The sequence below is a fragment of the Semicossyphus pulcher genome, unplaced genomic scaffold, assembly GCF_022749685.1.
Source record: "Semicossyphus pulcher isolate SPU_LCO1_2020_fin unplaced genomic scaffold, fSemPul1.0.p SCAF_14, whole genome shotgun sequence".
NCBI classification, from domain to species: domain Eukaryota; kingdom Metazoa; phylum Chordata; class Actinopteri; order Labriformes; family Labridae; genus Semicossyphus; species Semicossyphus pulcher.
In genome coordinates this window covers 10,719,417-10,743,380 of record NW_027211648.1, presented here as the reverse complement: position 1 = coordinate 10,743,380, position 23,964 = coordinate 10,719,417, and the positions used below count along the sequence as shown (strand labels likewise).

The 23,964-nt window shown below is 41.2% G+C and overlaps 3 protein-coding genes across 5 annotated transcripts in view; 2 read left to right on the top strand and 1 right to left on the bottom strand.

The window, feature by feature from the left end:
• The first annotated feature begins 753 nt into the window (after nt 1-753).
• LOC138591681 (obg-like ATPase 1) lies at nt 754-4,862 on the top strand. The gene is made up of 11 exons (XM_069662344.1): nt 754-836; nt 1,172-1,269; nt 1,385-1,528; nt 1,630-1,757; nt 2,201-2,376; nt 2,508-2,588; nt 2,947-3,044; nt 3,123-3,266; nt 3,352-3,448; nt 3,852-3,974; nt 4,106-4,862. Exons 2-11 carry the CDS (start codon nt 1,172-1,174, stop codon nt 4,208-4,210), a joined length of 1,194 nt encoding a protein of 397 aa, XP_069518445.1. The 5' UTR covers nt 754-836; the 3' UTR covers nt 4,211-4,862.
• A 1,675-nt stretch (nt 4,863-6,537) lies between these two features.
• LOC138591649 (transcription factor Sp3-like) lies at nt 6,538-15,307 on the top strand. Of its 3 annotated transcripts, XM_069662300.1 has the most exons (9): nt 6,538-6,681; nt 6,967-7,064; nt 7,696-7,926; nt 8,014-8,613; nt 9,706-9,906; nt 10,089-10,293; nt 10,385-10,574; nt 10,945-11,141; nt 13,196-15,307. In XM_069662300.1, exons 2-9 carry the CDS (start codon nt 6,996-6,998, stop codon nt 13,441-13,443), a joined length of 1,941 nt encoding a protein of 646 aa, XP_069518401.1. In that variant the 5' UTR covers nt 6,538-6,681; nt 6,967-6,995; the 3' UTR covers nt 13,444-15,307. The 3 variants fall into 3 exon arrangements, with proteins under 3 accessions (XP_069518401.1, XP_069518403.1, XP_069518402.1); XM_069662302.1 differs by lacking the exon at nt 6,967-7,064 and having other exon boundaries at nt 6,538-6,641; XM_069662301.1 differs by lacking the exon at nt 6,967-7,064.
• A 2,550-nt stretch (nt 15,308-17,857) lies between these two features.
• Nucleotides 17,858-23,964, bottom strand: part of uggt1 (UDP-glucose glycoprotein glucosyltransferase 1) — a 37,795-nt gene continuing 31,688 nt past the window's right edge. The window contains exons 36-41 of the mRNA XM_069661710.1: nt 23,235-23,417; nt 21,692-21,852; nt 21,492-21,606; nt 20,711-20,827; nt 19,259-19,403; nt 17,858-17,877 (exon numbers count right to left, since the gene is read on the bottom strand). Of these exons, the coding sequence (XP_069517811.1) occupies nt 17,858-17,877; nt 19,259-19,403; nt 20,711-20,827; nt 21,492-21,606; nt 21,692-21,852; nt 23,235-23,417 (741 nt within the window). The remainder of the gene's footprint in view (nt 17,878-19,258; nt 19,404-20,710; nt 20,828-21,491; nt 21,607-21,691; nt 21,853-23,234; nt 23,418-23,964) is intronic.

The following is a 23,964-nucleotide window of genomic DNA, read 5'->3' as shown; positions in this document are numbered from 1 at the left end:
TTGAGTATTTTGAAAGCCCATCATAAATACAGCAAACAAAGGTAAATAATAAATGAATAAAATAATTTGTGTTAAAAGATGCAGTGTACAGTTATACAGTATGTAATGTCATAAGATGGCCTTTGAGCTGTCAATCTACTTTGCAAGATGCCGTGTTAATGTCATTTTGGACAACCCCAGCAATCAGTTCTGTTAAAACACGAGGGGAAATGTTCATATTTCGTTAATTTGAAATGGGGAATTTTAAACATGAAACAATAATATGGAATACTAACTGCAAGCCTATATAGAGAAGCCCCTTAAGTATCAAATGCCTAAAATGGCAAATAGTGTGACAGCGCACTGTCTCTAAAATCAATATTAACTTACATTAAATGTAGTTTTTTTCCCACAATGTTGGACTGAAAATACTTTATTATACGGTTCTATCATCGACTGACTCTCGAACGCATCATGAAAAAATGGCGACCTCTGGCGATGATTTAACGCTGAAAGGCAGGCAGTAAACCTTATTTATACAGTCTATGCAGTAAACGCAACTTTCAAAACATTTATAAAAAATAAAATAACATAGCTTTTTTTTTAGCAGGTACCATAGCCACTAAAATAACAATTGAGAGATTTAAATTAAAGTAAAGAAACAAAAACTTTTATGCACTCCGCCGGATAATACACTGCTGACGTACCGTCCCTGCTGTTTCTCTAACCAATCACAGACACCTTACGTCCAAACACTTCCGGTTTGCTCACAAACTTGCCTTTCCACCGGAGCGGCTGGTGTGAGCAGATATCAGAGTGAACACCACGTAGACCATAGGCTTAAAAAAGACTTAAAGGTACTTAATAAGGATTTTTTTTTACCTTCATAGCTTCGGGGTTGTAGGTAATGTCGGTAAAATGCAAACAGTAGTATCCGTTAAGTAAGATATTCTGGCTAACGGATAGCTAGGAGTGGTTTCAGTTATCGTTAGCATGCTCTGTTTGAATGAGCATATATGAGTGTAGCTGCCTATAGACGTTTTCCGTGGGGCTAGCTCAATATGATTAAACTATTTATTGATAAATACCTTCACCTAACTATTAGCAGGACTGAGCCGTTTGTACATGTAAGCTGCGAAAAATTCTGTTGACACTGGGACTTGGTATAACCAACTTATTAAAACTCTCACAGATGCCACCCAAAAAGGCAGAAGCCCCGAAACAGCCCCCATTGATTGGACGATTTGGAACCTCTCTGAAAATTGGAATTGTGGGATTACCTAATGTCGGGTATGTACATACTACAAGTTAAGTTGACATTTGCAAAGTTTGCTATAGTGAATGGACACATGTTCAGGGTTTGTTATTGGACTGCTGATGACGCTATCCTGACTGTCCACTGCAGGAAATCCACCTTTTTCAACGTGCTGACCAAAAGTCAAGCTGCTGCAGAGAACTTCCCCTTCTGCACAATTGACCCAAATGAGAGCAGGGTTCCTGTGCCTGATGAACGCTTTGATTTCCTCTGCCAATACCACAAACCAGCCAGGTGTGTTATGACAGCCTGTCCTGACAGCTGATAGTAATTTGTCACACATCCATGGACTTTCAGTCGTACTGACTCCCTTACTGGTGGTTTTGTCTCTTTAGTAAAGTTCCTGCTTTTCTAAACGTTGTGGACATTGCTGGTCTGGTGAAGGGAGCTCACTCAGGACAGGGACTTGGAAACGCTTTTCTCTCCCACATCAGTGCATGTGACGGCATCTTCCACATGACTCGTGAGTTGTCAATACTACTGCTTGCAGCTGCTGAGTAATAACAACTGAGTGAGTAGAGTTGACAGGTGTTTGGAAGGCAAGTTAAGAGCAATTACTAAACTTCTGAGAGGGGAGTATGTTTGTAGCCCAGGTAGAGTTACATGGCTAGGCCCTGTGAATATAGATTTCTAATTTTTTTGTTTAATTTAATTTGTTTTTTTTGCTGTCAGATCTGACCATTCCTAATATGCAAAGTAGTATAGCAGGTTTTAGACTATTCATTTTGGTAAACATAACGAAACCACATTTTGTGGAGGCGCCAGAATTTAAAAAAGTCAAAGCTTTTAGATTTTTTTTTTTTTAATGGGTAGAATTTACATGTAATTTTAACAAAAGGCCTTGAGATTTTAAAATGTGTTCATTTTAACACACTGACCACGCTTGTCAATGCTTGTGATTTTTAGGGGCATTTGATGATGAGGATATCATCCACGTGGAGGGCAACGTGGACCCAGTGAGGGACATTGAGATTATCCACGAGGAGCTGCGACTAAAGGACGAGGAGATGATCGCTCCGATCCTCGACAAACTGGAGAAAACTGCCGTCAGAGGAAGCGACAAGAAACTCAAACCTGAATATGTAAGTAACGTATGTTTCTACAGGTGCATCTGTTTTCCTGCTTTATATTTGTGTCATAAAAAGGGGACGTAGGTGATTATAGTGTTTAATCAGTCTGTGTACATAAAATAACATGCTGCTTATTGCTTTAGGATATCATGCTGAAGGTGAAGAACTGGATAGTGGAGGAGAAGAAACACATCAGATTTTACAACGACTGGAACGACAAAGAGGTAATGATGTTTGTATGTGTGTGTTCTCAGTCAAGTGGATTAATATGACATTTTTCATATGAAAACGTCGGTTGTACCTTTGTCATACTTATTGCATCCGTACTAGTTTGATATACCAACTTGTGCACTGTAAACAAGTCCTTTGCGAACATTTATTTCTGTATTTTCACTTTTACAGTGTGCAAATTTAATCTGAACATGATGTGTGTTATTGTGTTTTCACTGTGGTAGGATTGTGTTCCTGCTTAGAACAGTAGTGTGATTAGTCATTATGTCGTCAGAGTAACTAGCCGTGACAAGATGGAGAAATTTAAAGAGCTCAAGTGTAATTTTTTTTTCTTTTAAACTCTCTCCACAGATCGAGGTGTTGAACAAATACCTGTTTCTGACATCCAAGCCCATGATCTACCTGGTGAATCTCTCGGAGAAGGATTACATCAGGAAGAAGAACAAGTGGTAGGTTTGCTTCACCTCTCAGTATGTAGCTATTGTTGGACATTTAGAGTGTCTCACCCCGCTTCCTGTTTTTCTCAGGTTGGCAAAAATCAAAGAGTGGGTAGATGCTCATGACCCCGGCGCTCTGGTTATTCCTGTGAGTGGAGCAGTGGAGTCTAAACTGCTGGACATGGAGGAGGAGGAGGAGCGGAATAAGTACTGCGAAGAACAGAAGACACAGAGGTGAGAAGATGTGAAAAAATGTAAATGTAAGCTTGTGTTGCTTTTCTGTCTTTTGAACTGCTTCATATTGGCTGCTCTGTTTTAGTGTTCTGACCAAAATAATAAAGACCGGCTACGCAGCACTGCAGCTGGAGTACTTCTTCACAGCGGGACCGGACGAGGTGCGAGCGTGGACTGTCAGGGTGAGTGCTGCAATTTGAAGAACTTTTTAATTACCTTATGGTCTGTCAAGAGGATTGACTGTTGAGTTTATTAAGTCTTATTTATTATTGTTATTTTTTTACATTTTAATATATATTTTGTTAAACAGGGTTTCATTGTTTGCATGTTTTCTTAAATTTGTCGTATGTTTTGTCCTTAGGAGCCACCGTACAAAGCTCAATTTGTCATTGTCCACCAAATTCTATGAAACAAAGATGTAGAGCACACGCATTAAACATTAACAGATAGTTTTTCCTTTTTAAAATGTATGTTGACGTTATCACAGCAAGTTACACTCTAATGTAGATCCTAATATACAGTAAAAATCTTCAAGTTGGCAGTGTTGTGTTCTATTATCAGACATTTTTTGTCTTGCTCCAACAGAAAGGGTCCAAGGCCCCTCAGGCTGCAGGAAAAATCCACACAGACTTTGAGAAAGGCTTCATCATGGCCGAGGTGATGAAGTTCAGTGACTTCAAAGAGGAGGGCACTGAAAATGCAGTCAAGGTGTGTGTTTGTATACAGCCTGATTTTACACTTTAACTGGCACACCACTGAATTTCTGCCAATAGCTTCTCCAAAGCTCTGACAATTGCCCTTGAATACAATCTGATTTAAATGCATTCCCTCTTTCACAGGCGGCTGGGAAATACAGGCAACAGGGCAGGAACTACGTCGTGGAGGACGGGGACATTATCTTTTTCAAATTCAACACACCCAACGCACCTAAAAAGAAACCATGAGAGCATACGATCACCAGAGGGAGAACTCAGAATGCAGTTTTGTTTGGCCCTAAAGAGCTACACTGTCTGCTGGCTTTCATATGTTTCTGTTGAATTCAGAGGACCAGCTCATGGCCTGGTTAATATTTCCTCAACCCGCCTCCCAGGTCTGGACCAGAATCTATTGAAATGTTTCTAGATAATAAAGTTCCTTTACTAGATAAACATACATTCCTACCTGTTAAGTTTTGAGCAAATTTTTATTTGCGCGACCGTACCAGTCAAAGATGTCTGAATACACTATATTCTAGCTTTAATTGTCTCAGGGAAGAAACGGTATAGATGACCTGAGGAAAAAAATGCAGACTGGAAATAACCTGATGAGAAAGTAACACAAACTGCATCTTTTTTTTCTTTTTCTTTTTTTACATGCATCAGCTTTCTATCAGGTCACACCCTCTTTCCTGAATGTTTTTGATAATTGAAGCTATAAGACAAAGAGACTTAATTTTATTTCTTGCTATTTGTAAGACAATTTAATTCTGCATTTAAGTCATTACTTTGCAATTACATTCATGGTTAGTTAGTAAGCTCTCATAAGAAGACTTTTAATTACTGATTTATTACAGACAGGTGTGCTCAACCTTGAAATCAGAAAAACATAAATAAAAACTTAGTATTTTACAGCATGTGAAGTCTGCTACAGGTATCTAAACAGCATTAATTAAGCAACTCTTTTATTTTCTCATTTCCTTAATGCTCTTTCTCTGAATAAACGGTTCTTTTCACATTAAAGTCATAATACTTGGGACAATAATGCTAAAATATGAGGTGTAATAAGATGTTTGACTGCCGCTGTGTTTACTAGTAAGAGACATTGAAAGCCATCGCTCAGTGTAACACTTAGGGCCAGTGCTGTGCTGTATTCTGAGGGAAAAAGGTTAATGTTATTTTAGAGAGAGCAAAGCAGGCGTCCCTGACAGTGCCTGAACGGAGAACGTTGTTGTACACACTGCTTTTATTGACTTTGTTTGGGCTGGTAAAGAAAACAAAAAAATCCACAAAAATCTGTCTCTTCACATTATGAGCTCCACCCTGCGTAACGAGACACTGCTTCATTGTAAATCAGCTACACGAGGGCTCTGTGGATCATCTGGACTGTACAGCTTCTTTCATTCCCCTTTGCATCCATGGTATGAATTTCTTTATTTTCAAGAGCACCTAAAAAAAAGAACTTTCACCAAAACATCTTTCCAAACTGTGGGCTAAGCTAGAAATCCTGTGAACTAAGGGAGCCACGATATAATACATGTCAACCTCATCAATATGCATGTGTCAATAAAAGGAGATAAACCTGTCATTGCTTTGTGTGTGTGCTGGTGTGTTTTGCCTTTATTTTTCACAACTGGTGGGATTGAGGTTGTGTGCAGCAATATTCAGCCTCGACTGAACATCTGGAATAATCATAGACTTTTGTACAATCAGTCAATAAATGGATATATTTGTATCAGTCATCATAAACTGAAAAACTTGTTCTTTGTTTAAATTACGTTTAAACTTATAACAGTTACCTCTACAGTGATCACAAGAGGAACATTTGCTGAGAAATATTGTTCCGATAAAAAAGTTATCTCTTTACAATCGTCCAAAGATCTATAATAAGTGTGAAAGTTGAACAGTCATTTTTAAAATGTTATGTGAACATATGTTCTTACAATCAACTAGTTACTATGTCAACAAACTAAACAATTGTTGTGTTTGACGTTGATGAGAATTTGCGATGATTCTTTTGTTAATTATATGACAATTTGGACACGAAAAAATCTTGTGTTACCGGGTAAAGTGTATACCATGCGGCAAAAGTTTTAAAAAATGCCGGGTCGCAATCATGGAGGCCAACTGACGATTTACAGCAGACATACGTAAACAAAACTTTAAAAAGTATCTCTCTTCGCACGTCTACTGTAGTGCTACAGTAAAAGTTAAAAGGCCCTGAATTAAAATAACTGAAATACTAGAATGTATAAAGTGCACAAAATTAAGTGTATAAGTCGTGTATGAGTGCATAACTTCGACACAAATGCCGCTTTTTTCTGAAGTAACGCTGTTTAGAATTCAACAAATTCCATCTCTTTTCTCGCTCAACAACAAACAGGAAACCCACGTACTATAAAAAATGATGGACGTAACGCTCAGCCACTGACGTCCACCGAACACTTCGCTCAGCCAATCGCCTTAAAGAAGAAGGGCGGGACGTCCTGTAATGTGATGCAAATTCGACGGTCAAGCTTGTTAGTCCCACCTTTTTGTGTTTCCCGCACCGTCAATCAAAATAGAAAAAAATCGACCCGAATTCACCGATCAACACTAGCCCGCCTTTGATAAAATAATCATGTTTGGAGTTTAGTTGAACAGATAATCCTCCCAGTTACTACCACTCACGCTATGACTGGTACGTAAACGTTTAGCGCATCGAAGCGTGCAACTAATCGGTGAGTTTGTGCAACCTACAGCGAAGCAAGCTGCGTCTTTTTATCTTTTGCTCTACTGCTAACTAGCTAGATATGGTTAGCTAACTGAGCTAGCTGGCTAGCCACGGAGTTGACAAAGTAAACAGTAAATCTGGGCCGAAATAGCCCCAGAATCTCCGCTGCAAAGTTGAATTTCGTAGTCAGCTCCTTTTGGACTGGAGAGTGGGGATGCTTTGCGGGCTTTTCTGGCAGGCAGGAGTTGAAGATTACATAGTTTTGCTCAGTTTCCCCCTCTCTCCCTGCTAGCGCCAGAGCAGCCTCTGGAACAAGGAGAAATGGCGTCCGCGGACGTGGACAGCAGTCAAAGCGAGTTTTTGCAACCCGGCGGCGCAGCGGAAACACAGGTATCCGACATTTTCTAGCTTGTCTTTCTCGCTCGCTTTCGATTGCTGGTTGTGTTTTTGAGAGCATGAAGTTCTCACGTTTTAAAATTTTGATGGCATGGGGTGAAAGCCGTACACTTCCTGTGTTCCCCTCAATAACGGCCACCCACTTTACCCCTGTAAAACCCGCCCATAGTGGGTAGGACACTGAAGTCAGTCACTTGGGTCGGCTCGCTGGATGATAGCCGGTGTACACTGGGCTGGGAGGATGCCGAGGTGTGATAATATTGTAGGGATATCGTGCATAATCAAAACAGTAGCGTTCAATTGTGTTGTAATAGTCACCCATCCCCCACACACCCTGCCTCGACCATCTCTGAGCCTGTTATCTTAACTCTGTGTGTTGGTGGTTGCCTCAAGCTTGTGCCTGTTTTATCGTTCATCCTTTACGTCAGCATAAATCCTACAAGACCCCTCCTCTGGCTATTATTTTCTCTGTCTTTTATTCTTTACCATGTAGTCTCTGTATCCATATCTGATTCAGTGACAAAAGCCTAACCAGTTCCTCTTTACTGCAATGTAATTTAAAGATGAGATGATTCTTCTTGTCAAGTGTGACCTGTCCTTGTTAATCTGTTAATTTTACTCCCAGACGACAGATATGTCAGCCATTCAGCTGACGGGTTCAGACCGATGGGAGGTGTTAACTCCTGTTTCAACTGGGAAGGAAGACCAGGGAGTCGTTCACATTCCAAACTCGGGGATTGTCACGTCAAATGGGCAGTATGTGCTTCCGATTGGGAGTCTTCCCAACCAGCCCATTTATGTTACAGCATCTGGGAATGAGGCTGCAGCCAATGGAGTGTCAGGCATTCAGTATCAGGTAAAAAATATACTCTTACACTTTAAGAAACAGCAGGTGTTTCGCTCAGGTGATGATCTTGCTCAAAACTATCGCTCCCTCTTCCAGGTCATTCCCCAAATCCAAAATGCAGATGTGACGCTTGCAGGATTCCATACGCAGGGATTGGATGACGGCACGGGGCAGATACAGCTCCTACAAGATGGCAGCCACGGCAGCATTGGGATCAGCTGTGCCACGACGGCGACCACGGACCTCCTGACACAGGCGGGGCAAGTACAGTCAATCCAAGGCGTCCCGCTGGCTGGAGGATCAGCATACACGAGCACAGTGCCTGTAGGACTGCCCGGCAACATCACGTTCGTCCCTATAAACAGTTTGGATCTGGAGTCTTTAGGACTGACCGGTGCGCAAACGGTCCCCATTGCTACAGGGGTAACAGCTGAAGGTCAGCTGATCATGAGCGGCCAGACGCTGGAGAGTCATGGTCAGGATGCTGGCAAACAGCAGCTGGTAACGGTGAACGACGCCAGCGGGAACCCAGAACTCTACGTGCCAACCACCACTTCCTCCTCCAACTCAGCCCATCTCCCCGAGACCATCGACGGCACCGGCGTTCTGACCCAAGCAACCGCCGTGTCTGCAGGCGTGTCCGACCCTTCCTCCTCAGCGAACTTCAACTCCCATAACCACCTGCATCAAATCCAGGTCAGAGTGTGTGTCTTCAACAGCACGTCATGTGTATGTGTGTCAATCCTGTATTGTTTCAAGGCAGTGGATCAATGCTTGGAGAAGGGTGGGCACAAGATAAATTAAAAGTTATAAGAAGGAAGCTTTAGATTTGTCTTACAAAATAACTTTGTATTGTGATTCTTTAGGTGTCTTAAATGTAATAATCTGAAGGAAACTCTTTGATCCACATTTAGTTGATAACTGGTAGGGCTGCGCTTGGACCACGATACTTTTCTTGGTGTGAGCCAAAGAGAGTCAGGTACTGAAAACTGGCATCAAATGTCTGTGTGAATAGACTGTTCTTAGTTTCACTTTATGCAGAGTAAAACCGGTTAGGCCTAACAAAAATGTTTACACCCAAGAACTTAAGCCTCTTGGGTTTTGCATAATAGTTTTTTAACGCATTGTTTCTGTATATATCCTATGGGAATGACTCTTGATGTTTGCTGAAGCTGAAGTGTGAAATATATCCCAAAAACATCCTCAAAGATTTTCTTCCTGCTAGTGTTTTTTGTCTTCCTTGCGTACTTTTTTAAAGCTCCTGTGAGGAGTTTTTAGCTGGTTATGACGCAGACTGAAGTACTGATACCTTTATATGACCTACGAAAGCAAACAAGACCATCATCGAGAAGTATGATCTATATAAGTAGTATCTATTTCTTTGTAGTTATTTTTAAAGCCTGTGGCCGCTGACACCAGGCCTCTGTAAGGCGAAGCGATGAACAGCACACAGACTTACCTTCATTTACATTTTCCGTGGTTAAGACTCACACTGAGTGACATGTTTGACAGCAGGAGGGTTTTTGTCAAATTACCTTGTCAACAGGGGCTGCGAAGATCGACACCTAATGAAATTACTTGCGGTAGTTTTGTGTATAACTACTATTGAACGTGTAGAGTTTTTACCAATCATGTGAATAGAAAAACAATCAGCTGTCAGCTTTTGGATGTCCTCATTCAATCAGCTCTAACTTCTTCTCCAGATGCTCCAGACTGACTTATGTTTTAGATAAAAGCTAACTATCAAATGTTGGTATTTAAATGTAATTTATTTTGCTCTTCTTTTAGGTCTCATCCTCGAACGCCACCACTATCTCGCAGCCCATCCTGCAGCTGTCTGGGGACAGTCAAGCCCAGGTGGCTCAGGGTCAGGACCTGAATGCAGCAGGTCAGACTCTACAGAGCGTACAGCTGGTCAACCCGGGGACCTTCCTCATCCAGGCCCAAACTGTCACCGCTACTGGACAGATCCAGTGGCAGACCTTCCAGGTAACGTATCAGTCAAAAATGAAGATCAAATTAAGGTCATAAAGTGTCTTTAATCCACCTTTATTTGCTGTAAGTGTTGAATTTGCATACAATGTGTTCCAGAGGAGTTTTATTATGTATTATGCTTGAATTGTTCTGATTGGTTTGAATCTTAAAAACATGAATCCCATGTCTCGCTGTAGGTTCAGGGTGTCCAGTCACTTCAGGGCCTCCAGCTGCCCCAAGGCCAGGGTCAGGCACAGCAGCTAACCTTAGCCCCGGTGCAAACCCTCCCTCTGGGCCAGACAGGCCAGGTCAGCCTGCCCAACCTCCAGACGGTCACGGTGAACTCTGTAACACAAACTGGAGTTCAGTACACACATGGGGAGGATGCAAACAGTCCAGTTGGTATGAGAAACTCACAAAATACAGTCCATTCTTTTGTTTCATGTGTCAAGTCCATCAGAGATCAATCGCTTCTTCTTCTTCTCTTGTCCAGGTATCCAGATAAAGGAGGAGCCCGACTCTGAGGAGTGGCAGCTGAGCGGGGACTCCACGCTGAACCCCAGCGACCTGAACAACCTGCGCGTTCAGATGGGAGACGACGACATGGACACGCCGGGCGGGGAGGGCAAGAGGCTGCGCAGGGTAGCCTGCACCTGCCCCAACTGCAAAGAGTCCGGGGGAAGGTGGGCGGAAGGAAAACACACAAATTACAGATGCCAGAGGAGCTAACCAGACGTGTTCTAAAACACTGCCTAAAACTAGAAGAGATGCGTTATGTGGCTTTGTTAAAGTAGCTAAGATTTTAAATCTTGTTTATGTGGTATTAAAAATTCTAATGTTTATGCAAATCATATTTATATGCAAAACAATCCATGCAAACACAAAATGTAAAAGCTTTGGCTAATCCTTTAGCATCATAGGGATGTAACTATTGATTCATTGTCTTTTTCTTTTGCATTGTTGTGTGTGTTGTTTAGCTTTGTGTGTTGTTTAATTGCCCCTGCCTTTTAGTGTGGTTTTTCCTCATGGTTGTATTTGTCTGTCCTCTCGCAGAGGTTCGGGCATGGGGAAGAAGAAGCAGCATATCTGCCACATCGCCGGCTGCGGGAAGGTTTACGGGAAGACGTCTCACCTGCGAGCTCACCTGCGCTGGCACAGCGGAGAGAGACCCTTCGTCTGCAACTGGATGTTCTGCGGGAAGAGGTTCACCCGGAGCGACGAGCTGCAGAGACACAGGAGGACACACACAGGTATCATATTGTTTTATTTTATCGCCCCTGAAGACGGTTATAAATTCAGGCCTTTTTAAGGCTGTTTTTTGTTTTGTCTTTGTGTTTGGTTAAATTAGCTGAAAAACAACAACAAAAAGAGTTGGTACATTTAGTGTCATAGTCCACCATACAAACTTTTAGTCTGTTAAAAGTGTTCGTCTTGTTAGCTGTCGAAGTTAAAAATAGATCACAAAATGTTCAGTGATAAGAGTTGTCAAACATCATCATCAAAGCAAAATAGGAGACATTTCGAATGACACACAGCAGCTGTTTTTAATGAAGGCAACAACTCGCAAAGATCTCTCTCTTAAGCTGCTTTTCCACAGGTCCAAAAACTCACGAACACCCGCTAACATCCGACTTTTTTTGCTTAGACTGCTTAGTTTGAAAGCACCATCTGCATTCAGACCCGGGTCAAATCACTCTGCAATAGACCCGGGTAATTATCGCCTCGGCTCCAATCGGCATTGATGGGAACACAAACCTGAGTCAACACGCTAATCTCTCCCCCCTTGCCGGCGCGATGCTATGCTCCGTCAGTAACTTCTGCGACTCCTTGTCATCTAGGCTACAAATTCCGCCCGTCTCCGTCCGAGCAGAGCTTGAACATCGTTCCAAATTTGTCTGCGCCGAGTTTCATAAACAGACTGAATGAGTAATAGATACAATAAAGACTTAACCACTGTAACGTCTTCACTGTTTACTAACCCTGTCTCCGGCGCGTTTGTGACGTCAGGGGGTGACGCAGAAGAAAAGAGACCGACAGGAGTATACTTCACTGGCAATGGGAAAAGAGACAATCGGCATCTATAAGTGGGTCTTCCCAGGTCTGAAAAACCCGCGTCTAGGAGTAGGGGGTAATATATAGGATTTAAACATTTTGGGACGCTGTTTACAGCGAACAATCGCTTCAAAGCCTGTTATAGCAAAAGAAATGATCTAAGCAGGAAAAGCAGCGGTGTTAATTTAAACGTTTTTTATTTTGTGCTAAAATAAAGTTAATCTGTTGATATATCAAGTAAAATACCAGAAATGTTAAATAGGTTTTTCATGTTTTGCGCATCTATCAGAAGTTTGTGTTTCATCTAGCTGCAAGAGAACGATCCCTTCAGGGGCGTTTATGTCAACGAAGAATTGAACACATTTAATACTTTTTGGTTTGTAGTTCATCAGATTGAATAAGCGATCCTCGGATATTGTTTTCCAGCTCTGATGGGATTTATTTGTTTATTGTTTGTACTTTAAGTAAATAATTTATTAATAAATCTTCGGTTCAATTTAAATGTTTTATGAAGAAACACTCAAACACTGTCCTCACTAAAATATGCTGCAGGTTCAATCTAAAAAATAGGATATCTGCTAATGTTGTTACACTGTTTTATAGTTTATTGCTGAGACTTCCTCACTAAACTGTCCACAGTAGAAAGGAAATGCGATGTATTTGGTAAAGCAGTACCAGTAGAAACTTTTCATCTCATGTTTTGTGGATCGATTACATTTTTCAAGAGTAGCCAGGACGCTGTTTTAACAAGAAAACGTTTGTAGTGATTTTGGCCTCATAACACCATTTCTTGTAGCTTCTGTTTTGTGTAGGACGCAGAAATCTCAGAGAACGTTCTTTCACGAACAATCAGGGAATTTAAATCAACACGACCTGTGCTCTTAGATACCTTTTTATATCTGAGGGAGAATAGGTTTTGTTGTACCTCCTTAAATCTTCTGAGGGTGGGAGTTATGATCTTACAATTTGTTCGAAAGACTTTCTAAAGTGCGTAACTTTTAGATGCTTTAACAATTGACAATTGTCAGTGCCCCCTGCTGGGCAAACTTTTTTTTAAAGTTGTCACGGTTTCTAAATGTTCCTAAACACTAATTTATTATTACTTATTGGCCATGACATATCCATATAAGTCAACACCAGTACACAGGAATTAAAAGGGTCCATTTATCTGTCGGTCTTAAACGAGAATATGGTTTGTAGTTACGCTTGTATTTGCTCATCACGAGACGTTTGTGTTTCTCTGCTCTCACAGGAGAGAAGAAGTTTGTGTGCACAGAGTGCTCCAAGAGGTTCATGCGGAGCGACCACCTGGCCAAGCACATAAAGACTCACCAGAATAAAAAGGGCGGGGTTCCCTCCACGTCTCCGCCCACCGGTGACACCCTCATCACCGCCGACGGAACCACGCTCATCCTCCAGACCGCCACCCACGACCTCGTAGCCAATCAGGAGATCCCTTTACAGCTGGTCACCGTGGCGCCCGGTGAGGTCTTGGAATGAGGGGGGGTGAATGGGGCGAGGCGGTTTTTTTGAGAACTGGCCTATCACAGGGACCTCTTGGGCTTTTCTCTCTTTCCCTCTTACCTTTTTTTGTTTGTTTTTTACATATGAATATATACGTAAATATATATGACAAATATATATATTTTAAGTAAGAGTTATCATGAGTTTTTTGCAGTCTTTTTATTGGCAGGCAAAAAAAGATAACATTAAAATGTGGTTGCTATGTACACGCGTCAACACACATGCGCGCACGCACACACACACACACACACACACACACACACACACACACACACACAAGAAAACATGTATTAACACTTGACATACTCAACACAATGAAATGCCTTATTTTGTATCATACTCTTGTATAAAATGCTGGAGGTGCATGTGTTTTTTAAGCTTTGCAGATGACGTAACTGTAACGGATATAAATGTGTTTGTGAAATGGAGATGATGAAGAGGAGGGGGAGGAGATTGTGAAAGAGAGAGAAATGGAAGTAGTGAACTGCTCTGGGATGATTGCATTTTCTGTCTCTGAGGAGTTCTGACAGAACAGTTTGTTTGAAGCAGCACTAAGTAGTTGTAGTCGTTCAGTTTTTCCGGCAATTTGCAAATTTGCCTTCTTGCCGAGAGTTATTTGAGAGGAATGATACCTCTCATGATTGTACGGCAGATACAAAACTACTGGTTAGCTTAGCTTAGCACAAACACTGGAACCAGGGAAACGGCCACCCTGACTCTGCCCAAAGTGTGAAGAGTTTCATGGGTGATTGTGGGCAGATTTTGTGGCCTTTGGACAGTGCCAGGCTAGCTGTTCCCACCTGTTTTCAGTCTTTATGCTAAGCTAAGCTAGCCGGCTGTAAGCGAATTCCTTTAGCGCACAGACGTGAGTGATATCAATCTTCTCATTGAATTCTAATCAAGAAAGCAAATGAGCTGATTTCCCAAAATATCTTCTACGAACTCCCAGCAGCTGTCACCCAATCACTGACAGCCGACAGGAGGGTGACGCTGACGTGCTGCTTTAAGCAGAGTGGGATATATTCGGCTGGTGGTCAGAGTAGGATGACGGTGTCACTGTTGACTGATCTGAAGTTGATGTTTTCCGTCATGACGGAGGGGGAAATAGATGCAAGGCGTTCTGAAAAAGGGCAACTTCTTCCAGCATCTGGTCAGTCTGAACAGAATGTCTCATCTGTCCTCACGCCCACAGTCTGCTGTGCTTGTCCACTTCAAACGATGCGTCTTTCCTTTCTCATATTTTTGTTGTAAATTCACATTGTATTTCAGTTTTTCTGTGTCTTTTTCGCCGATCTGAGTGTCGTCTAAATCGCAGCCACATGATGGCGATCATAGATTTTAAAGAATAGAGAGGTTACCTCTGAATTACCTGCATGGTTCTTTACTGTCAGCTGCACATGAACGCAGGAGAAAATGCACCAATGTTGCCATGTGAAGAAACCAAGAAACGGATGCAAACAAAATGAGCCCTCGAGGGTGTTTCAGTCATTGAACATTCCAGTTGGACACCAGATGATGTGGGATTGGTTTTGCAATAACTGCTCTGTTGGTAATTCTGGCCAGATGTCACTCAAGTAAAAAGGAAAACAATCATGCCATTGTTTTTTTGTTTTGTTTTCTTAATTTTAATTAATGTAACCCCTTCCTCATGTTTGTCCTCATGTTTGTAGCATTCATTTATATGTATATTATCTTATGTTCACATTGTTTATAGAAGCCATTACCTAGTTAACTGAATTTGTTGTATCAAAACCTTATTTTAAGTGATTTTTTTAAAGAAATGGTGTAAAAAATTGAATGTTACCTTTTGTAAAAGCTTTTTTCAAATGGATCACAATAAAAGTCTGAAACCTTCCAGTAACAGGTTTTGTGTGTCAGCATCAAGGTGCAGTACCTTACGCAGAAAAAAAATGGGTTACATATCTGGGGCATTTTAAAAGTGGACTTTCCTCGTTTTTTTAATGTCCCGACTGGTGGTCACACGTGATCAAACATCTGTTGGCGTTCATTTAACTTCTGGGAGCGTTTACGTAACAAAGCAGCTGTCGTTTAATCCGGTGTTCACTTCTTGAACACCATTCACGTTTAAACAGACTTCCCTCTTCATGATTCAGCCATTGTACGGAATAGTTTTGTTTGTAGATTTTCAGTTAATTAAACGCTCTTGCGGGGAGCTGATGGAGACGAAGAGACGCCTCTACCCACGACCACAAGCGGCACAGTAGTATATTGGTTGCTGCCAGTGTCGCGCATGCGCCGCACCTCATTACGCTCCCCGTGATGCGCTGGTGAAGCGAGTGCTTTCGCTACACCGGAAAGAGGGGTGACGAAGGATCATATTTTAACGAATTATCGATCTCTAAGTTACTTTATGTTCCCCATCATTTTGTTTGAGGATAACCGTTTCAACAGTTCTCTATTTTAGTTGTTTCTGCAATATTTTCATATGTTCACAATTAACCGTCATTGTTTGCAAACTGTTTAAACGATTACAGTTAGCTGTTGCTAACTCGTTAAGTGTTCATGCAACATGTGATGTGTTGGTTACGCAGCTGACTTAATATGGGTATTATATCAAGTTTTTCCAATAAAATCAATGTGTATTTTCTTTAAATTTATTTTAATTGGTCAATTGGAAAAATAGGACACACCTCGTTATTTATCGTTTTTGTTCTACTTTTGATTAATATATTTGAGGCTTTTTTTTTCAATAACTTCCGTGTCATGCGACCCAGGGGTGTGTCTTATTTGTCCAAGTGAGTATTAACATCTGACATTGATTTGAGGACACTGGGAAGCTATTGAAAATGAAACTTTTTTTCCCCCCAAAAAATATTAATAGAAAATAGACAAAGGGCTTTAATCCAATATAATGAGGTATGTCTTATTTGTCCATGTGAGTGTTTATATCTGGCATTGATTTGAGGACACTGGGTCACATGACATGGAAGTTATTTAAAAAAAACACTAATTTTTATTAGAAATGATTAATATAAAATATAAAAGGCAATCCAACATTAAGAGGTGTGTCCTATTTGTCCAATTTAGTATTAACTTCTCTTATTAATTTTGAGCCATTAGGTCACATTACATGGAAGCTATTGGCAAAAAAAGGCCCTGAAAAAGAATAGAAATGAACACTTCAGCATTTAAAATTAGTGGGCAACGTGTACCCAATTTTATATATAAGTCATGGATGTATTATAAAAACATAAGTTTTGTGTCCGTTTAACAGTAATTTATTGATGGTCTCTAAGTCAGGCTCTGCGGAGGCCTTGGAGTTCAGCTAACTGTCCTCCCTCTACAACTCTGGTGGAAGCCAAATGAAAAATCGCTGGCTCTCGAGTGGATGTCTCAAATGTCCAACTTGTAACTTCACCGCGATCTGTAACCCAGTATTAGATAGAAGCAAACAAGAGATATGACACTCAACCACTTATTGTTGGGGGGTTTTATTTAACAAAAATATCTCACAGCCAAAACAGGACGATAATGACAAATCCTCGGATGTTACCAAGAAACAGAAAATCAAATATTCTTTAGTTAAAATCTGATGTCATGGCTGCTCTTCCCTTACAGTACCACACACTCTCCCCTCTCTTATGACTTCATTCTGCAACCTACACAGGCTTCAAACATCTTCCCCTGAGTCACTGTGAGGTTAATACTCCACGAGAAACCAGGGAGTCAATCAAGCCTGCTGATTCTGTTTGTGCCAAATTTTGCAGTTCACAGTTTTACATGTTCAAAATGTTTCATCTAATGTAATGATTAACAAGGGATCATAGTTGCATTGAATCAGTTTGATTATTATTTCTGTGATATGGAACTAAGATGTCATAAATTAAAGAAACAATATATTATGGAGATATTGAGCGTAAACAAATTGGCCAGTCTTATACCCTTTACCATATCAGAGGAAGGTCTAACAGCCTTTCAAATTGTTTATTCCAGTGAGTGTGCAGAAATCCATCCCAACACCAATTGTTTGGCAAAGATATAAACCCGAAAGAACCAGCATGAGATTTCCTGAAGTCCTCCTCCCTTTGTGCTTAAACCACAGCCTGAACCAGAATCCACATCAGTGCAAACATACAGACCGACATTTATTACAGCGGAAAGAAACTGTACTGAAAATAAAAAATAGAATTTATATTTATGATTTGCTTCACTGAACACATTCTCACCACTTGCACTCACACACAGAAAAAAACCTCTGACGACTTTAAGTCCCCTTCACGAGTTATAAAAGACAGTTTGAAGCATCGAGCACTGGTTCGTGGTCAGTCTGTCAGCAGCCCCCCCCTCAGACAAGGAGAGGCGCCTCTTCATGAAGAAGACTCTTTAAACAGAGTCCAGCCCGCTCTTCATCGCAGCCACCACGGGATCCTCACAGCTCTATGTGAGGGTCTGACAGAAGACAGAAGAAAATGTCATGGTGATAAATGTGTCTCAGGTTAGAGCAGATGTGCGTTGTTTCTTATATCAAGAACTGGATGTCAGGAAATGTTTCTTCAGTTAAACTCAAACAAAACAGATGCTCCTCGCCGAGTCCCAGCACGCGGCAAACTAATTCTGCCATCTGCTGGTTCCTCAGTGGATCACAAGCCTGCTGCCAAGAATGTTGGCATCTGTTTTATCAGTAATGAAAGTTTTGAGCAGAACACTACAAACCTTATCCCCAGGATCATGTTTTTATCTTCTTAGAATTATTATTAAAAATATGATCTCAACTTTTAAGGACGCAGGGACCATTTTTAACACCTTCGGTTACTCTATGACATGGCTCGTCAGTTAGGAATTGGTGTTATACTTACTCCCAGTATGTTTTAATCTTACTTATGCTACATGTTTCTTAGCACTGAGTAACAAGCCGGTTCGTACTTTGAAATCTTTGGTTAAAGGTCTTTTGTTTTCCAGAGGCCGGGCTGAAAACTAAAGGGGGCAGGAAGTTCGCAATTAATGTCCAGAGGCTCTTCAACAATCTGCCCGACGATGAAATCGGTGTTCTCATTTAAATCCCTTTAAAAAATACTTTTATACAACAGTTAGTTCCCACCCAAGTAATCTGATTGGATAAGAGACATTCCATGAGTGCTGATATAGAGTATAACATCACTGGGACTTTTCACTCTGTGTATCACTCCGCCTCAGCCAGGTGTTAATAACATTACAGCAGACTGTGTGTGTCGACATTAATCAAGCTGGTACCTCTGAATCACACAGCAGCCTCTTATTTCACTGGTTGATGATTAATTAAAATACAGATAAATGTACATCATACAAACAGCTGATCTGTGGTAACCTGTAGACACAGAGAGCAGGAGAATGTTTGGGTTGCTTGGCAACAAAAGTTCAGTTTCAGTGAAGCTGTGGAACTAGTTGGAGCAAAACAATAATCTGTCATTGAAGTAAGACTTTATTACTACAATTCCCACTTGTATAACTGTTGTATAAAAGCAACACACTCAAGGTCATGATGTTGTACTGTGGCCTCGTGCCTACAGCTGAATCACAGCTTTGATGATATTCAGTACATCACTTCCTTTCATGTGATATTGCTTAATTATTGGTGAGCTGGTTTTACTTAGCTGTAATGTTTCTTTATAGTATTGACATCAATTTACTTTACTGATTTTATACTTCCTGTTTTATACTGCTGGCTTTATGAAGCGCTTTGAAATTTGGATTATGATAATCACCCTATAAATAAAGGCTATCATTATGTTACTATTATTATTATTATTCTCTTGAAACAAATACTTTACTCTGTATTATGAGTGTTCAGTACCTGTGATCGGCGTCTTTGCTGTTTGACTCACTCCCTCCTGGACTCTGGTCTGCAGACGTTTGATCTCTTTGTCGTAATCGGTCCACTCGGCCACGATCCTCACTGCAGCCTGCAGCTTGGGCTCTTTGGTCATCGGGTTGTTACACTGAGATCAGGAAAAAGATTCACAGAGGGTTAGGGAAAAATCTAACCAACCTCATCTCTAACTCTATTCCCTCTCAGAGGCATCCATTTCTTTGATTCAGTAATCTCTCTGTCAACAGGTGAAAAGAACAGGCTGGAACTTTATAAAGTGGTAAGTGAGATGATTGTGTGTGTTACCTGCTTGATCTGTCTCACACTTTCTAAAGGCATGATCATTTTAGAGTAATGTCTCAATCCACCAGAGAGTTGGAGCCACTTCCTTCTGGACGATGGGGATGGTTGATGGTGGCTGGTTGTACTGCAGGTTTTTATCTAATGCTGCCACTTGACCAATGATTGTTTAGAGAGTGTGTGTGATGTGTGTTTTAGTCAAGGAAGTTAATATGTGAACATGGCAGATAATGGTTTCTTCCTATTTGGGCTGTCAACGAATATTCTAAATTCGAATATATAACCGAAGTGTAATAAAAAACGGATATTAAAATTAATATTTGTTAAAAAAAATCAGCACTACCGCGGCTGTCTCGCGAGCTCGCAAGTTCTCGTATGTCCTCGCGCGCACTCTTGGTTATGGAGCATCCTTGAACGAATCACAACGTCACCATGACACGTTAATAATTAACTCGCTGAAACGAGCTAAAACAACAACCGTGTGGTGTGCGGTAATGATGTCCGAGAATTTAAGTCCCGGCCCGGCGGCAACACAGAGAGATTTTCACCTCCAGCATAACAGACAGGTGTAGGTATGTTGATTTGTTTTTTAAAGGCTATGTTTAAATAAATACACCTGTCACAGCACAGCTCGCTCGGAACGCTGAATGTCCGTTTTACCGTAACCTAATTACTTAATTTGTTTATTTTGCAAGGTGTAGGATCGTTTTAAAGGCACGTTTCTGTTTAAATCAAAATATCTTTGCAAGTAAGTTTGTCTCTCGTTGTGTTGGCGTGTCCTCTTGTGGACATATTGCGCAAAAATAGATATTCGAATAGTTCGAACATTTGTGTTTTTTTAGAAGGAATAATCGAACGTCACTTTTGGCCACTTTTGACAGCACTATTTCCAATGTGTCCAAAGAAAAACTCACTCATAAACTCAGTACTCCATACTCCAGCAATAACTTCATCACAGTTGGCTGCCCTCTAGTGGCTCATTTGAACATGACACTCTGTAGAAAACCACATTACTCCTCTGTGCAACACTGCTGACATGTACAGGCTCCTGCAGATCTGACACAATATGTCCTCTGGTATTTATTTAACCCTTCTGTCCCTGATGTCTACGCACAAATTACTTGTAACCGTAGTTACCAGGTCTATGGTTTTGGCGCTCCTCTTGGTGCTGTCGTCACACCAGGTCTCGCACCACAGCCACTCCTGAGGCAAAGACTTGATGGGCACCTGGTGGATCATGTTGTTCGGCAAATCCTGAAAAGAAAAGGACGATAAGATCAATGACGGAGGCAGAGACAGGGGGGAAACAGTTGTTACATTTACCTGTTGTTTGAATCCAACCAGGAGAACACAACCTGTCAGAGCTTTGGTTTCTTTTCACAAGTTTTTTTACAAGTTTGATCTAAAATGTGCCGACAGCAAAGGAGAAAGCATCTGCTTTATAAACACGATGTACTCTGCAATGTCACAATCTGCTCCCTTTGGTTTTATTCAGTTTGGTTCTAGTGCAGCAACAATATGAGTGTTTTAAAAGCTCTCAGTGTTGCTGCTCAAGGACAGCAGAGAGTCTGAGCTGTGTGATTTATACTGGCATCAAATCATTAGCAGAAGAGAAAAGAAGAAGCAAACAGTGACATTGTGAAAAGGATCTGATGAAATGTGTCCTTTCACACAGTAAACAAGGCTGCTGTTTAACAAAAAACCACACTAAATATTCACTCGGATAGCTGTAAGATTTCCATAAAGCACTGAGTTAATGGAAAAAACAGCCTAATGTATTAAATTAATCTAAAAGCATTAGCAAATGGTAGCCAGTAGATTGATGACACTATGTTAAACAGTCCTTTAAAAACTGTCTGAGGCTTTAGATCCTGAATGCACATTAAAATGACAAACATGGACAGAGACAGTCGCAGACCTGGTCCAGGTTTGAAAGGCTGTTGGGGTCTTGGCTGAGCCCCTGGTACTGTCCTCTGAGCCGATCTCCTGCAGCTATTTTCCTGAACTTCTTCAGGTCGACCACATACAGGGCGCTGCAGGGGATAAAGGACAGTAACACATGAAAAATGCATGAAAGGAGAAAAACAGGTGTGTCTGTGTGTTTGTGTGTGTGTGTACCTGATGTGGTATTTGCGTCCGGCGAGGTGGCTCGCCCAGTAGCCGGACTTCCAGAAGCGGTAGCCGTCCATCTCCCGTCGGCTCTCGCAGAACGGAGTGTAACCGTACGGAGCTCCCTCGAGGTCGAAGTCACGCAGCTCCTTCAGGTCTGTTCGCACGATCTGAAGAGAGCGGACAAGATGGTCAGATCGCTTTAAAGACGCAACAGTTGTTTCCATCAGTCATTTTGATGTTTTTCTGTCATGTTTCAGATAATGGTTAATAATTCATCTTATTTTTCTTTTACAGACATCTTAAAATAGTGTCTTGTTCACCTAAATGTCAAAAACCCAAATATATTTTAAACAAACTATCAAAGAACAAAAACAAACCCTGCAAATATTCACATTTCACTTGTTGGTACCGGTGATGTTTTGGTGGAAAAAAATGACAAACGAGTAATTTTCTTCTGATCCATCTCTCGTCTAATCTCAAGAGCACTGTCAGTTAGACTATACATTAGAATGAGGTCACATGGGACATGACAGTACATCAATTTGAGCTTAAATCTGTCATGACCAAGCGGCAACCTCCGGTGAGGAAAAATGAAGCCGATGCCGAAGTGTAAAAAAACTGCAGTTCCGCGAGTGGCCACTTGAGGCTTGCTCACTTGATTGACAGGTGGATCCTGCTGGCTGTCTGCTACACGTCAACACAGACACAGTCACTGAAATTCACCTGTTTATGTTGTTGGAGCCTGTTGGGGATTTTTTCATTCAAAGTTTGGACAAATAATCTCTCTCTGTGGGATATATGGAACTTTATGGCCGTGCAAGAAGTCTGAGCTCCAGCTTTTCGGTGAGTTAAATGCTCGATTGTATTGCTATATTTTTAGCACTAAGTAGCAGGTATACTGTGCTCGCTTTAGCTGGCTTGTTAGTCCAGTGTTTATCAAACATGTATTTAATCGTTGGCCAGTATATACGAGTCAGGAGTTGACCGTAGTGATCAGAAGATCGGTTATTTTAAGATTCCCGTTATTTGTCGTTCACCCGCCGTTATCTCACCGGGCGAGCGAGCGAGCAGCGAGTTCACTACTTCTTTAGTCTGATAAATTAACACCTGCAGTCGGTCAAACAGAATCTCCTCCCCGGAAAGTTAAACAAGCTCATTCACGAGCTAACGGATCAGACACAGACTGTTTAGCTTTGGTAACTTGGTGTCTTTTCAACCACCCGCTTTTCTACAGCACCACCCACTCATCCAAATTTGGTCACTTCAGGCTCCAATAAACGAACATGGCAGTCGATAGACCAATGGGTGACATCACGGTGGCAACGTCCATTATTTATACAGTCTATGGTCCTGACATGTAACATGTTTCCAGACATAAAGCCTAGAAATTATAAGTAGAGCTGTTATTTTTTTATTTCCCTTATTTCCCTTATTTTAGTTACCAATTAAAAATACCACTTAAACCTACTTCCTCTAATATTATTTATATTAAATGTTTCCACCAAGGCAGGATTAATGACAATGTCTGTGCAGCCGCGTGTGAGCTAACCTGGTCCGCGTCCACAAACAGGATCTTATCGACAGCGAGAGGAAACAGCACGTCCAGGAACAGGATCTTGTAGCCCCAGATGATCCTCTGCTTCTCCGTCTGTTGGTGCAACCAGCGAGGCCACTTGTACTGCACCAGCTCGTACTGGAAGCCGTACTGCTTCGCCATGTGGGGGATGAACTCCTGCAGGATAGTTAGGTACAAAACAGGCCTGTCAGCGTGCGTTAGGAGATGATGTATTTAAGAATTCAATAGCAGCTGGGACTGAGTGACGCTTTCACAACATGACTTCATTTCAAGCTGTACAGATTTGACTAAAAGACTTAATTTGATGAATGAGCAATCCGATGACAAACAAGCAAGTTTTGAGAATTAATTAACATTGAATATTGTAATTACACAGTTAATTTTGTTGACTTTTTCATTACATTTTCTACATTTTAATTAGTTTTTTACTTTTCAAAACGTGGGAAGACTGCTGAGGCTGAGCGCTTTTCATCTCTGACTTCTACAAATAAAAAAAAGTCCCAAACAAAATATTGTGTGCAGGATAACGAGGCTTAACATCTGAAACCGGAGTGAAAGCAGCCAGAAAGCAGGAATTATAATGATGAATGGAGCAATGAGCCAGGAAAATCTCTGAAGTCTTCTCCTTCATCACCCCTGCTGCATGTTTCACCTCCATTTTTCAGAACTCCCGTTTGAAGCTCACATCACTGACAGGCGGAGA